The sequence below is a fragment of the Sitophilus oryzae genome, unplaced genomic scaffold, assembly GCF_002938485.1.
Source record: "Sitophilus oryzae breed Bouriz unplaced genomic scaffold, Soryzae_2.0 scaffold_980_pilon_pilon, whole genome shotgun sequence".
Taxonomy (NCBI): Eukaryota; Metazoa; Arthropoda; class Insecta; order Coleoptera; family Curculionidae; genus Sitophilus; species Sitophilus oryzae.
Genome location: NW_022147617.1, coordinates 682,407 through 699,280, shown reverse-complemented (window position 1 = coordinate 699,280; position 16,874 = coordinate 682,407). Strand labels below are relative to the sequence as shown.

General features: G+C 32.1%; 2 protein-coding genes across 2 annotated transcripts in view; one reads left to right on the top strand and one right to left on the bottom strand.

Moving 5' to 3' along the window:
- The window catches only part of LOC115891266 (thyrotropin-releasing hormone receptor), a 193,288-nt gene that overhangs the window by 15,838 nt on the left and 160,576 nt on the right, over positions 1 to 16,874 (bottom strand). The window contains exon 2 of the mRNA XM_030911707.1: positions 1,050 to 1,438. Within this exon, the coding sequence (XP_030767567.1) occupies positions 1,050 to 1,331 (282 nt within the window). The 5' untranslated portion in view covers positions 1,332 to 1,438. The remainder of the gene's footprint in view (positions 1 to 1,049; positions 1,439 to 16,874) is intronic.
- The window catches only part of LOC115891215 (dynein heavy chain 1, axonemal-like), a 72,923-nt gene that overhangs the window by 36,891 nt on the left and 19,158 nt on the right, over positions 1 to 16,874 (top strand). The window lies entirely within an intron of this gene.

Here is a 16,874-nt window from a genome sequence, read left to right as displayed (position 1 = left end):
GTTATAGATTTTTTAAATTAGTACTGCTAATAAATGCTACTTGCAGAGCAGTTATTTAAATTTTTTTACGGTGCATGTAAGGAATTAAGGACGCGCGTTTTATATTAGCATGATCAGCAGATGATTACATCTGATTTAATTTGTTTTTATTATTTCAGGTCCCAAACAGAAACAAACTGGGAATCTTGCCTACACCAAAATTATATACCTAGCCGTTTCCAATTCACTTCAAAGGGAGGAAAATTATGTAAAACTGCCTGCTATTTGCTGAAAACCGCCAAAGATTAAATTATAACTGTAACAACTTAATATATACTATTTCTAGTATTTTTAATATATTTTTTAATTAATATCCGACATATAAGAACACTTTGTATGCTTTTAATTCAGTTGATTTATCGTTTATAATATGTTCGACCTAATTAAAAGCACACAAAGTGTTCTTACATGTATGTCTAAATTTATTTTAAATTAACTAAAACAACCCCCCCTTCCCCGCACCCCTCTCTTCCAATAGTATTTCTTCCTCCATCTACCTGAGGCACCCTTGTATAATAAAATTGAAATGTATTATAAGTTGCCTATCTATTTAATAGTATAAGTCTTTTATCTATGATTCTGGCTTTCTATGTTATATAACTTCGAAAAAGAGAAGGAGAAATTCAAAACTGTCACTTAGTTGTTTGTTTTGCTGTTGAACGTTTGTGGTTTGCGCCATAACCACCATTGGTACCGGTAACTATAGATATGGAAATGCCAAAACAGAAAACGACAAATTTTCCCATTTTTTTTTTTTCAAAATAAAATACTGTCCCTATTTTTCAATTAATGATTAATGTGGTTGTAAATAAAATATTATACAAACCTCGGAGGAAAGTTTTCATTATTGTCTCGAGATTTAGTTAATCTCTCGACAATAATGGAACACTTCCCTCCTCGGTATCTAATATACTATTTCGTATACTCGCTATTTAAACCCGTGTATTAGGGCAGCACCGGCCGAGAATGCACCAAGCCTACAGATATTGGCTAAAATTACGTATACTTACCGCAAGAGCTGCCAGATAGTAGCTAGAACTCCTCAACTTTAAATGCGTAGTCAACAGCACAAAAAAAGAAAGTAGATTTCCTATTAAACCAATTGCGACTATGATCGGCGTGTAAAATATTGTAAAAAATTGTAAATAGGAATGAAACGGGTGGCAGAACTGATAATCGTTGCTGTCGTTCCATGACATGTTCAGCGCCAAATCGTACATGTCCAGCGCCTGGCCATCGAAATGCAAGCGATGCGATGCCGTTGAATTTGATGGCAGATAAATGATACCCATTTTTAGTTGATTTTTTTCTTAATCTCTTTACACCCTCTCAAATTAAACGGTTGTCCGACTACTTCAGAGACGATTCATTTAAATCAAATGGAAGATAATCCATTTTTCTGAAAAGAAAAATTTTGTTTTATTTTTTTTAAGCGAAGTGTCATTATTTTAACAACAGGATGTTAATAAGAACTATGATATAGTCTATAAAATGAATAACTTTGAATTTTGACCGTTATTTTTTACCAACATTGCAAATATAAAATCCCCCTGTCAAAAAAGTTACTGATATTCTTTAAATTGAGTGCCTGAACGAATCAGATAGGTAACTCTTTTTATCTTTGTGAAATAGAAAAGGAAAATAATAAAACAAGTGACAGTTCTTCCTTTTCTTGCAAAAATCAACACAAAATGTAATAATTGTCAAAAGTAAAATGTCATCAGCTTTCGACATTTCTAAATATCAGACCAATGCCGTCTCTAATAGAACAGCCTCGGAGCGAGATTTATGACGTCACGCTAGTTAGATACTACGGATTAATAAATATGTTGTAGAATACATGGAAAATATAATTATTCCTCGTATTTTTGGTTTGTATTTTAAAAATGATATAGTTTACATGAAATATACATAATATACAGTTGATAAATACAATATATATACGATCTAATTTAACAAAAAACATTCAATATCTACTAATAGTGATGTATTATTATTTGCATTCACAAAATTTATATGTATATTTTGCAAGTATTAATGTTCGAAAAATTATATTTTCAAATAATACAATATCATAAAAAAAGGCGTCAGCGATGGCTATGAAATAAAGATCGCTGTCATTTTATATGTAAAATTATTCTAAAATTTTTGATTTTTTTGGGATTTATGTTAGGGAGAAACGCTAATTAAGTTTTCATTATTTTTTTGGTTTAAAAAAAACGTTTCCGCTAACATTATAGCCTTCATCAGTGTTGTGTCATATGAAATATTCACAACCTAACCTAATACCACATAATGTTTACTGCAATTAATAAATTAATATAAACTTGTCAAAAGATGAGCACATATTTTTTAAAATTATTATTCTTCACACTAAAACTATCTACATTGACTATGGAGTACGATTTCAGCCATAATCAATGTAACCAAAAATACAAGGAATAATTATATTTTCCATGTATTCTCAACATATTTATTAATTCGTAGTATCTAACTAGCGTGACGTCATAAATCTCGCTCCGAGGCTGTTCTATTAGAGACGGCATTGCGTCAGCATGGCCGCAAGTTGCTAACCTAATAAAATTAACACTAGAAAAGCCCGCGGGAACTGTCAAATTCAAAGTTATTCATTTCACAGACTATAGATGCTTTTCGTTATACACTCAGGTGCAAAAAAACGCAACGGAAATTTTTTTCGTCAAGTTTAAAGTGTTTTAGCCGTATTTTCATGAATTTTTTAGCAAACTAAAAAAATATATAAATTTATCAACTTAGATTCGTAAACTCACTTTTTATACTTTACGCCGGGTCTAGACCAAGGCGACAAAAAGTAAACACGCTTTTGAGGCGAAAACAAGACAAACTTGCGACAAAAAATTGGGAATTCTGACAAGACAAACTTGAGACAAATTGTCCACACCGCAAGGACAAAAATACAACAAAGTCAAAAGTTTAGTTGTTGCGAATGAGTTTTATTAACCATGTGTGATTTCACTGGTCTCCTACTGATTGCAGCACACGCCATTCACACTGCGCCGACAACTTGTCGCAAAATATACGGACAAAACATAGACACTTTGATCTTTACCGACTCGAGACGATACATTGAAAAGTCTCCGAATTTTGAAACAAAACAAAAATGAGACAAAAATGTCGCAGATATGTATTGGATTTGTCGCAATTTTGTCGTAAAACATGAATGTTCCTTGTCTGCTTGGTCTGGACCCGGTATAAACACTCGAAGAAATTTCTCAGGGCTTTCTATATCTTCCTACAATCTACAAATCTGCAATATTGTACTTTGGTTTATTTTACGATGACCTTTATGTTTTCCAATATTAAAAATTGATTTTTAAAAAATAATTCTAACTCAGAAAACCAAAGATTTATTTACTACTTTTTAGTTTATATTTTACTTTTAACTTATTTAATTAACAATAGAAAAAATTGATATGGTGACGGGCAGAGATTCGTTCTGCACTGCTGTCGATAGATCAATCCGTCGTTTGAAGTCCGTCTTCGCTATTTATAATTGAAGGGTATCTTGCATCAGCATTATTGAACAATGAAGGCTGGATACATAACTTGACTTGTAGATATTTGGATTTTCTATAAAAGAGCCAATTACCACAAATTTATTTTCTTCACTTCCAACGACAGCTTTCTGCCTAATATATTTTTTACAAACCACACTACCAGCTCTGCGAACTGGGACAAGTAGTTTTTCAAAGGAACGCTTATCAGGAAGATTCCTATTTGAATACCTTTGAACATAAGCCCTTGAGGCCAAGAAGCAATTTTCCTCGCAAAATAAAATCACTAGTAACATATGCATTCGTTCCGCCAGCAGATACTACTTTTTTTGATAAAATAATGAATACATACTTATTAAACTATTGTAGGTACATTTAAGTAAACTGTTATAAATTATAAATAATAATGTCCATAAACTAATGTCGACTTTCAAAATAATTACTAACTGTCACTAGAAACTTGTCATGACGACACTAGCCCTCTTGGTTGCCATTTTATTGAAAAATTATTCCTTATTCAAAATGTGAGCTAGATAGGTATAGGAAACCCTAATAGAATTTGAAAGAGCATTTGTTTGCAACAAAGTTTTTATGTAAAATAAATATGTAAAATAGACCAGCAGTTTTTGATACACCTGTATAAATTTAAGGAAATAATAACATTTTTTTGTAAAGTTCATTTCTCTACCTTTAAACTCAGCACAAGAATTAATTCTGAAAAGTAATGTACAGGGTGTTCATAATCTATTCTATAGTATCATGCAAATTAAAAATATCTTTAAATATCTCAAAAACCAAAGATTTTAAAGATATTTAACCAATCTTATAACAAATGCCTTTTTTTGGGCCCAAGAATCCAAATAATAAATGAAATGAAATACCCGGTGTTCCATAAGAAAAAAATATAACTTTGGTACGGATTTTAGTTCTGAAACACCCTGTATATTTCAAAATAATTTTAAATTGTGCCACATTGCCTCCCCACATATACCCATAGAATATTTTGTTTCTACATCTTTCCGTTTTCGTATAATCAACCGAGGCGAATGAGGTGCGCCACCCTGTATACATCAAAAGTTTATATTCGGAAGTAATTACCCAAGTGCATCAAAATTATCAGGTTAATTTTGATGCACGAGTGTAATTCGGTAGAATATTTCCCAAATAAAAAACATGAAAATACAAGTGAAAATACATAGATTTTTTAAAAACATTTATTTGAACATATTAAAAAAATCTATTTAAAAATGAGGCAATAAAATGAAACAGAACTTATAATATTAGAAATTAAAAATTACATGAAGAATTGCATTGAAAAACACAGTTATAAAAATTATTAAGTTTAGATTCCGTTGCGGTACTTGAAGATGCTGAATTTTTGAATTGAAATTAAAAGAACCTATAGTAGGTACAAAAAAAAACATTAGTATTATTATTAGAACTTGTAGCATTGTCTCTCATTTTTTCTACCAAATTTGCATGATGTTCATCATCGAGTTGAAGGTAAGGTTTAATTGACTTCGGGAAAATCCTTATAGTCTTGGCCGTTTTTCCTTTTCATATTAAATGCCCAATCGGTCAAAATATTGGCCAGTAAAATAAAATTACACTCACAATACACCAAAACACTTTTACTTTTACACTGGATGTCTGATTTGCATCATCAGCAGATGATTATAAACTATTCGCATCCAAATGTAGTTTCTATCTTTTATAAAGTCTATAAACTGTTTCCATATAGGTATACTGGTAATTAATTATAGTGTTTTTCGGCGTACTTTCGGCAACTTTTTCTTCAATTGCACTTAAAGAATCGTTTCCAAATCGAGACATTTTTAGAATACTTAAGTCAAAGAATATACCTAGCTAGAAAAAGAATGGACTCTGCCATACTGAAAAATGGTCCTACAGAAGTGGCGCCATCTATTGAGTAGGGCTTGTTTCAAATGGATCGAAGCGCGGGCTTTTTAAATGAGCGTATTTATTGAATTTTGCTCTAAAATAATTAAAATTGATCATTAAATCTTATTTTTTACACAAATTCAACAATACTAATAACAAGTATCGTTGTGATGTGTAAAAAATAGGATTTAACAGTATAATTTATACAATTATTAAATAAAATTAAACCCAAACATGTGTAAATAATATTTATTATTTAAAGTTTTTATTTATAAGTCAAATATTTAAACATCGTTTATTATAATAAAACAAAACCAACGTAATACGCCCAAAGTTTTGTAAATGAAGTAAATATAAATAGGTACTTAAATGATGACAAAAATAAAAGACTTACATTATATTTTTAGGGCCACAAACAAAAGGAATTGTCTAATAAAAACACATATAACAAATTATAGTTTGAAAAACGTTTTGATAACCATTTTTGATGATTGGCGCTATGACAACGACAATATTTTTTGAGAATTTGACAATAGTATGACAATGGCCGTTGGAAACTATGGAAACTACAAAAAAAATCCTTTGAATAAGAAGACTAAGGAAGGAGCATATCAAAAATCTTAGATACACCGCGATGGGCCTCAAATATGGCCGACTTAAATTCCGGTTTATCAGTGTCGTTCTAATTTTATTTAAAAAATGTAAAACTATGATGTAGGGTATACGTGGGGGAGACTCAATAATTTGTTGTTTTATTTTACGTTGTGAATAAATGTTGGTAGTTATTAAAATTGTTATAAAAATATATAATTCTAATAAAAACAGATAAGTTATAATAAGTATTTATTAACACAAACATCCGATACGCTACTGAAGCAGGTAAGTCAAATTAACGTATCTAAATTCTTTGACATCTACTCTTTGACAAGTAATAAATAAAAGCTAAAATGCAAGAAAAATATATAATTTAGTTAATTTAAGTGAATTTGATAAATGATCGGTTTACTAGACGTATGTATATTATATAGTCACTAGCGAAAAGTTATTCCATTATTTCACTCAATTTTTGCCGAGATCTACCGCACGCTACACAACCAACTATTTTAGAGTATTTTTCGATAAATCGCGATAGTGTCACTGTTAATTTAAGTTCTGCCACAATTTCCATCTAGATTTACTACCTTTATACACCTATCAGTAGTAGAATAAATAATAAAGAACATAAAATAAGCTCCGTAAAGACTGACAAATCCACAAAATTTCAAATCAAATTCAAATGTGTCAAATGAATCGTCAAACAGAACTGTCAAGGATCCCCACCCTAGAGTGCTTTTTCCGCCCACCATGCATAAATACATGGATAGCATTATGCTCCTTCCTTAGTCTTCTTATTCAAAGAAAAAATCTGATTGAACGCCATCTGGCAATAACTAGTAGCAATTTCTTAACCTAAAAATTAATTGCACTACCACCTAGCGCCCGAGGCTGGAACTATTTTATTTGAAATTGCCGTGGAAACGGTGGAACCGCTTTTGCTATTTCATTTTCCGGCCCCTTAGGTATTAAAAATAATTTACCTCTAAGTAACAAATGTGTCATTGTCACTTAGACATTCTGCATTATAGAGGGCAATTTTCGCCGAAAATTACCCGCTTCATATGTGCTTTTTTGTACATGAATGAAATATTCATTAAAAGAATTAGAAAAAAAACACGAAACTAATTTTTTGTGTATCGTTACTGGAGTAAATTGATTAACTATTATTCGTGGCGGAGGCGTGTAATATGAGAAAAATATGTAGGGATTTGGGGGATTAGCGAATAAAATTGAAGCTCGCAAATAAAAAAAAATGTCGACGCGTAGGAAATGGAGGAGCTCAATTTATTTCGTTTTCAATATACAGTCCACTCTCATAATTATAATTAGATAATTAGTGCTTTATTGGATTCTGAACAGATTTAATCAAGACTTTTTCGATTAATCTGACGATTCCTGTTTTAGCGGAAATATGTTCAAATTAATTTGAAAAATAAGAGCTAATTTTGATGCACGGCTATTTTATTAATGTAAAGTACAGGGTGGCTCGAATTCGACGCTCATCATTGGGATTTTGGAAACCGTAAGAGATACAGGTTCGGTTAAATGGAGGCAAACTTGCGCAATTTGATGCCCAATAAAATGCCGTATTGCATTTTGAAAAATTCCGAATACTTCCGAATATATTCGAAAAAAAAACGGAATTTTCAATTTTGTTTTCTATTGTTTCCTGGCTTTATTTGTTAAAATAACTTAATAAATAAAATTAAATCCTTTCATCACTCTTAAAACACTATATATAGTGACTTTGATATTTGCCGACGTTTCGTACAGAAAATTCCATCACCAGAATATTTTATGCAAAAAAAATAAAAATGCAATACGGCATTTTATTGAGCATCAAATTGCGCAACTTTGCCTCCATTTAACCGATCCGTCGAATTCGAGCCACCCTGTACAGGGTCCGGTAATAGTGCGTCGGGCATCTGTAGCTCCTGGAATAAAAAACTTGTGAATTTTGTTTAAGTGCAAACCTAAAGTATATTCTAGGATGGATTTCAGGAAAATATTTTAACTTCTATAGGGTGGCTAAAAAAAGTGTGAGTGGATCGGAATTTTTTTTTAAACGGAACACCCTGTATATTATTGTATTTTTGGCTTCCTTTCAGATCACTTTACATAATCGTAAGATATGAGTAAACATATTTCGATAGTTTCAGAGATATTAATAAATTAATCAAAAATATATATTTTTTAGCCTTTATTAAAAAAAATATTAAAAATACAAGAACGGTGTCCTGTAATCAAAGCTGTATATTAGATATTTACTTTAGATGTTCTGTACTTACTTTGCTATAAATATGGTAATCATAAATCATACAGGATGTTCAAAATTCTACGCCAAACTTTCTAAAATATAAAATAATTTTTCTTCGTTTTCTTTAATGTTGTTACCCTGTATAGTATTTTTTCAATAGCTAGGGAATTCAAAAATGAACAATTTTTGTAATTAGAGTCTTTCATCATTTTTGGTTTTGCAGATAATCGCGGTTTTATATGTATGGCATTTTTCACAGTAAATTTTTATCAAAGCCACCCAATGATTTTTCTCTGTTACCGTTTCTATTTTACCGTTGTGAGAGCTATATGAAATAATACTGCGTGTATCTGAGAAATCATTAAAAATTTTGAAATACTTTAATTACAAAAATTTTTAATTTTTAATTCTCCATCTGATATAAAAATAATATACAGGGTGTTCCATTTAAAAAAAAACAAAGAAGAATTATTTTATATTTTAGAAAGTTTGGCGTAGAATTTTGAACATCCTGTAATTTATGTAAAAACAATCCGATAATGGTTGTTTGTTGTTTTGATTTAAATCATAATGATTTAAATCAAAAATATAGATTACAGTTGGAGGTCCGAACCTTTGGTGTATTGTGGTGTATTAGTATTTTATTTTGCTCAAAAATATAGACTTAAGTCATAAAAACGAATTAAATTACATAATATTGATTTAAGTTTTTACGCAAATGACTTGATTAAAAAGAAAACGATTTAGGTCGAAGGCCATTTAAACTTTCTGTTGAAATTGACTTAGGATTGAGATCGTTTTCATTCTAGAGACTGTTTTAAACTGAATTATTTCAGCTCTGATCAAGGAAGCATCCTGTACACTGCTTACAGTTTTTTCTTTAAATTTGCGACAGACCTATACTTTATGATAATTTTGTTTACACCACCTTTCTCTTAGCATATCTTTTTGTCCCTCTTAGTGTCTATCAAAACAGGGTTTGAAATAAATTGAGATTTTGTTTGTCGACTTCAATTCCATGTTTACGCATTTATACAGAGTGTCCCACTTAAGATGAATACAAGCCAATATCTTGGTTGTTTGTTGAGCGATCTTTTTCATTTTTGGCAGGAGGCTGTATGGCTATAAGACGTACATTTTGCCCAGGGTAAGAAATGCGATACCTCATAGACGTACGTTTTAATGGGGTTTGATATTTTTCGAGTCAAGAGTAAACTGCCCTTAGGACAGTATTTATTTCAAATCTGATAAATTATATTGAATCCTCCTTACCTAAGATACTTAAGTTCTAATTTTGATAAATATTGATACAGGGTGCGTCATTAAAATAAGACATTTTTATTTATATTATTATTTTCTTAAGTACTTACGACGCCACTGGATAAACTACAGGTTTATTATGAATAACCAATTATCAATTAATAATCGATTTAAGTTTTCAGATAGCTTCCATAATAATTAAGATACGATACAAAAAAAACAAATATTTTCAATTTATTTTGTTTACTTTAAAAAATTGTTTTTTAAGTTTGCTAATACAAATGAGTAAAATGAGTTACAAAATAATTTAAAAACCCAGTTTTCAATGGAACCTGAAATATGATTTTTATTCGTTTTATTGAGGAATATTTAAAAAAATCCAAATAGTTAGATATTTAAAACAATCACTATTAACTGTGAAAAATATGCTCTAAACAAAGATTTATAAAACTATAATGAACTAAAAGTCAACATCTTCGACCAAACCACCATAAAAAAACGATTATTAATTGATAATTGGTTATAATTGGTTATTGATAATAAACGAGTTGTTTATCCAGTGGCGTCGTCGGTACTTAAAAAAAATTATAAAAAAAACATATCTTATTTTAATGACACACCCTATATCAATATTTATCAAAATTAGAACTTAAGTATCTTAGGTAAAAGGAGGATTCAATATAATTTATCAGATTTGAAATAAATACTGTCCTAAGGGTAGTTTACTCTTGACTCGAAAAATATCAAACCCCATTAAAACGTACGTCTATGAGGTATCGCAGCCAGATATCGCAGCGCTCGGCCTTATTGCAGAAGGCTGAGGGCATTATCGTCCCTCGCTTAGTAAGGATATTTAGGGCAAGTCTGGCATGGTCACACATGCCAGCGGATTGGACGAGAGCAAAGGTAGTATACATACCGAAGGTGGGGAAACAAAACCTACAACCTGGCTCATATCGACCAATAAGCCTTACATCATTTCTGCTAAAGACCCTAGAGAAGGTATTGGATGGGTATATTAGGGGAAGGATCCTTACGTCTAATCCCCTGAATGTCCGGCAATATGCCTATCAGCAGGGGAAATCAACAGAACTGGCCCTCTACAATTTGGTGGGGGAAATTAAGAGCACCTTTGATCGCAAGGAGATTGCGGTAGGGATATTCTTAGACATGGAGGGAGCATTTAACAATGTTACCCCTCAATCGCTCCTAGGCGCTGTAAAAGCCCGAGGAGTCGAAGCAACCATAACTGAATGGCAACGACCTCGCTCAGCGGTGAGTCCGTCAGGTTTGTTCCGGGTAGGGGATGCCCGCAAGGAGGAGTTGTCTCTCCTCTTCTGTGGACCCTGTTAGCGGATGACCTGATGGCAATCATCGATGTATACGAGGCTGAAGCACAGGCATACGCGGACGACCTGGTAATCCTAGTAAAAGGACACAAAGAGGAGGGCATCTCCTCAAAAATACAGGAAGTCTTAGATGCAATTCACGGCTGGTGCACACTGGAACAATTAAGTGTAAACCCACAGAAAACCGTGATCATACCATTCACCAGAAGAAGGAAAACAGACAAACTAAAACCGCCCACTCTTCTTGGTGAGACAATTCCGTTTGCGGAGGAAGTTAAGTACTAGGATTAGACCTGGACAAAAAACTTAACTGGAACTCCCATCTGGAAAAAATATCAAAAAAGGCTTGCTATGCTCTATGGGTATGCTGCCGAATTTGTGGTAGAAACTGGGGATTAAACCCCAAAAATATGTACTGGCTATACGTGACAGCCATCAGACTTATTATCACATATGGCGCAGTTGCCTGGTGGCAGAAAGCCAACCAAACAACGGCAAAGAATAAACTGTCAAAATTACAACGACAGGCATGCTTAGCGGTGACTGGTGCCTTTCATTCTACGACGTCAAAAGCTATGGAAACCCTACTCGACTTACCTCCTCTTCAAATTATTTTGGAGAGAGAGGCGAGATGAGCTACATATAGGTTTCTAATCATGTTCATACAAAACTGACTAGTAGACGAACTACAAACGGATGAGATTCTGGGAATGGTCTCGGATCTCACACCACCAATCCAACTCTTGACGCGCACCTACAACGTCCTGTTTCCGAATAGGGACGAATGGGGTAAGCCGAGAAACGACTTATTACTTGCGGAAATGTGTTTGGTTTGGTTGTGATAAAGGATCTGGCGCAGGAATTTACTGCAGCAGTCCAAAGACTGAGATCTACCACAGTCTTGATAAACACACCACAATTTTCCAAGCTGAGCTATATGCGATTGAAACCTGTGTGCAACTGCTGGTAGAACAGCAATACACCGCGAAAACAATAAGCATATTTTCGGATAGCCAAGCCGCGTTGAAAGCACTTGAGGCAACGAAAAGCACGTCCAGGACGATTCTTCATTGTAAGAAACTGCTCAATATCAGGAGATGGAAACAAAGTGTCGCTAATATGGATACCGGGACATGTCGGCCTAGAGGGAAATGAATGTGCTGATTCCCTCGCCAAAACTGGTGCAGGCTCGCCATTCCTGGGCCCAGAACCGACACTTAGCGTACCAAAAAATCTCGCAAGAGACAGGCTCTGTGAATGGGTTAGGGGTGCGACGTTTCGGGGTTGGTATGACAGTCCCGGAATGGAACATGCCAAGACAATCCTAGCGGGGCCATCCAAACGAAGAACAGATGACCTCCTAAAGACTGGTAGGAACGGAGCGCGTACGCTTACTGCAGTATACACGAGCCACTGCCGGCTGAGATCACACCTACAGAGAATGGAACTGGTGGAAGATGCCGAATGCAGACTCTGTATGGAAGATGACGAAACAATGAAGCACGTTATGTGTACCTGTCTATGTTTCCTCTACAATATTATACACAGTATTTTTCTTCTGAACATTCATATTTAAAATGTACCTGCTTAATCAACGTAAACTATTTTTCAAACTACAGTGTTACTACTTCATTTGAAAAGTAGTAGAGTAACTTGTTTTAAATGTAACCCCCTTATATTATTACTTTTTTGGAGACTATTTTCATATACAGTATGTCCCCGGATTGTCTTTACAAGAGAAAATACTTTTTTGTTATTGACATTTTGAGAGAAATACATTTTTAATAAAAAAACTTTGCTTGTTTTAAAGTGGTTAATCCCGTTTACACTTTTCCAAATTTCTATATCGTTTTATAGAGAATTAAAAAATTAAAAAAATGAAAATATTTTTGAATTTTTCCTGAAAATCAAAACGCGTTTCTGTAGTAATACAGTTTTTATTTCATTCCCAACCATTTTAGAACAAGCAAACATGTTTGTGAAGAATGCATTTTTCTCAAAATGTTAATAAGAACAAAGTTTTGTGTGCGTCTTGTAAACACAATCTGGGGACATACTGTATACAGAGAAAAATATATTTTTTTTCAAACGTCAAAAAAGTATTAATTTTTGCAACGTGATTGACAATATAAAAAAGTCATTTTAACGCCTAGGCATAAAAGTCAACACTTTTACGCCTGAGCATAAAACTTTGAGAATAATTTATTATTAAACTGACATAAAGTGCCAAATTCAACGAGCGTAACCATAGTTTCTCGATATATAATTACATACAAGGTATGACTTTTAAATCTTTTTATATTATTTGGAACGTTTGAAATTGTTTAAAAAATTCTTTGTGGCGTTTGAAAGAAAAATAGCATGTTCTATTCGGAGTAAAGGCACAGTCTCGCCACGAAAAGTTTTTTTATTTTATTTTTACTACTAATAAAACAATATACTAATTTTTAAATCATACCCTGAATTTTTAAATTTATTATTTTTTTTTAAATCTATTTTCTTTATTATTAAGACAATTTATAGGAGACTACATTTTTCAAAAGCAAATAAAAAACAAAAATAAATAAATAATCCAAAAATCTTTATAAAATTATGTTTCTTACCTTTTCCAATGACTTTTAATATTGTTCCATTTGATTAAAAAAATTACAAACACAATTTAATTTAAGGAAATAATTTAATTAACGGCAAAAATTAAAAAATTACGTTTTTAAATCAATTATATCGTACAACTTTAAGTCGCGGAAAATCAAGTTTTGTTTTTTTTTGCGGAAAACTAGATAAGTTAATTGGGTAGATCGCCCAGCCCGCTGTTTCGAAGCAACAAGTTTCGAGGGGTGAAACTGACTGAATGCCCATTAAACTTGTTAGAGTGATTTTCTATTCCCTTTTCACCGTATTCGGGAAATTCAGCTGCGCGAACACCCCTATTCTAATGGAAAATTTTATTTCTTTTCCAAAAACTCATGTTTTCTCTCTAAATTAGATCAGTTAGTTAAAATTATATATTTACTAGCTGACACGGCAAACGACAAAACAAAAAACGTTAAAAATTTTTGAATTACTAATATCGCTATTAAAAAATAGGGGTTGATGGTAGAAGGGTGAACATTTAGGGTTGTACGTATTTTTTAATGCCACATCATAAGAAAATAAAAAAAAATTGTCCAAAAAACACACCCTTATCACTTAGATGTATAAAAAATTCCATCAAAACTGGTCAAGCCGTTGAACCATTGAAAACTGTGACACAAACATTTTATATATCAGATTTAATTATTTTTTTATAAAAAGAAATATTATGGTTATACAGAGTTATTCAATATTCCAAAAAAAGCTTCGTATCGTAAATATATACAGGGTGGTCCGAACTGTATTCCGGAAACTTTGGCAGCAAATTCTGCAGATAAAATTAAGCAAAAAACTTCGTATAAATGTATGTCCTAAAATGCTTAGTTTCGGAGATACAGGGCGTAGAATTTTTATTTTTATTTCGATTTTTTCCAAATAATTTCTAAAGTAACGTCAATATTTGGATGAAAATTGGTGTCTGGAAGATATTTGACATGAGAAATTTGATTTTGATGTCAATATGACTCCTACTTGTAAAGAGCGTCACCTACATATTTTTTAACTGGTTTGGAGAGTAACAACTTTTCGTCCGTACGTGTATAAAACTACTGAGTGAAAAAATATACATTTACGACGTTTTTTTACTTAAATAAGGTCTCTAGGTAAAAATCGCTATGAGTAATGGTTCTCGAGATATTTGGAATCGAAATTATCATTACCTGTCATCATTTACATAAATTAAACATGTTGACTATATAGTTATTAGACTGAAATCATAAATGTGAAATGTTTTTGTGCCAAAAATTCAACAGAAACAGTGTTATCATCATTTTTTCCCAGAAAAATTTATGATTAATTTAAAAAAATAAAAATTTCCCAAATTTATTATTTCAGGCAAATAACTATCTACTCAACCGTATTTATTTTTTGTCAATAATGACATGTACTATTTCCATTCTAAATAACCTTGAGAACGGTTGCTCGTAGCGATTTTTACAGACATTTTTTACGTAGAAAATCACGGAAATGTATATTTTTTCACTCGGTAGTATTATACAGGTACGGACGAAAAGTTATTTCTCCTCTAAACAGTTAAAACACACGTAGGTGGCGCCCTTACAAATAGGAGTCATATTGACATCACGAAATAAAAATGAAACTTCTACACCCTGTATCTCCGAAACTAAGCATTTTAGGACATACATTTATACGAAATTTTTTGCCTTATTTTATCTGCAGAATATGCTGCCAAAGTTTCCGGAATACAGTTCGGACCAGCCTGTATATTTGTAGGTCCAATTTACAATATAATATATAGTCTATAAAATGAATAACTTTGAATTTTGACCGTTATTTTTTACCAACATGGCAAATATGAAATCCCTCTATCAAAAAAGTTACTGATATTCATTAAATTGAGTGCCTGGACTTTGGCCTGGACGAATCAGATAGGTAACTCTTTTTACTTTCGTGAAATAGAAAAGGAAAATAATAAAACAAGTGACAATTTTTCCTCTCCGTGCAAAAATCAGCACGAAATGACATAATTGTCAAAAGTAAAATGTCATTAGCTTTTGACATTTCTAAATATCAGACCAATGGCGTCTATAATAGAACAGCCTCGGAGCGAGATTTATGACGTCACGCTAGTTAGATACTACGGATTAATAAATATGTTGTAGAATACATGGAAAACATAATTATTCCTCGTATTTTTGGTTTGTATTTTAAAAATGATATAGTTACATGAAATATACATAATACACAGTTAATAAATACAATATATATACCTATTTATAGTAATAAATAACTTTGGCAAATAAACTATGAACCATACAAATGCAGCAAATGTTTTACGATATACAAATAATGAATAGATACATAAGATAATGGGTAAAATGTAAAATATACTTTAAATTTGGGGGTTTGAAAATCGATCTAATTTAACAAAAAACATTCAATATCTACTAATAGTGCTGTATTAATTTACATTCACAAAATTTTTATGCATATTTTGCAAGTATCAATGTTCGAAAAATTATATTTGCAAACAATACAATATCATAGAAAAAAAGGCGTCAGCGATGGCTATGAAATAAAAATCGCTGTCATTTTATATGTAAAACTGTTCTAAAATTTTTGATTTTCTTGGGATTTAGGTTCGGGAAAAACGCTGATTAAGTTTTCATTTGGTTTTTCATTTTTTGTTTAAAAAAAACGTTTCGGCTAACATTATAGCCTTCATCAGTGTTGTGTCATATGAAAAAAATAGTGTCGAATATAATCCAAAAATCCTTATAATATAATATAAGGATGCCGAAATTGGACTTAATGGATTTTTCATGTTAAAGACCGTGAAAAACTGGACATAGTGGTGTGTTTAATCCAATTCAACCAAAAATGTGACTTAGTGGATTTTCGCTGTACGCCTACGATATATATTTATTTATTCTAACTAGCGTGACGTCATAAATCTCGTTCCGAGGCTGTTCTATTAGTGACGACATTGCGTCAGCATGGCAGCAAGTTGCTAACCTAATAAAATTAACACTAGAAAAGCCCGCGGGAACTGTCAAATTCAAAGTTATTCGTTTCACAGACTATACCTACTATCCGAATCCCCAGCTGGAAATTAAATTCCATTTAGTCAGCCCGGCGCCGTATATGTCCATGGTTGGCAACAATGAATTTAAAAAACGCGCACTCGATTGTGTAACTAAAAGTTTAATTGGTACCGCTTATATCTAAAAATCTCGAATCATTTAACTACAATACTCTGTGTCAAATACGTGAATAACCCTGTAGATTTTCTAATTTTGGACGTACAAAAAATAATTTTTCTTGAGTATCGATACACTCGGGCTT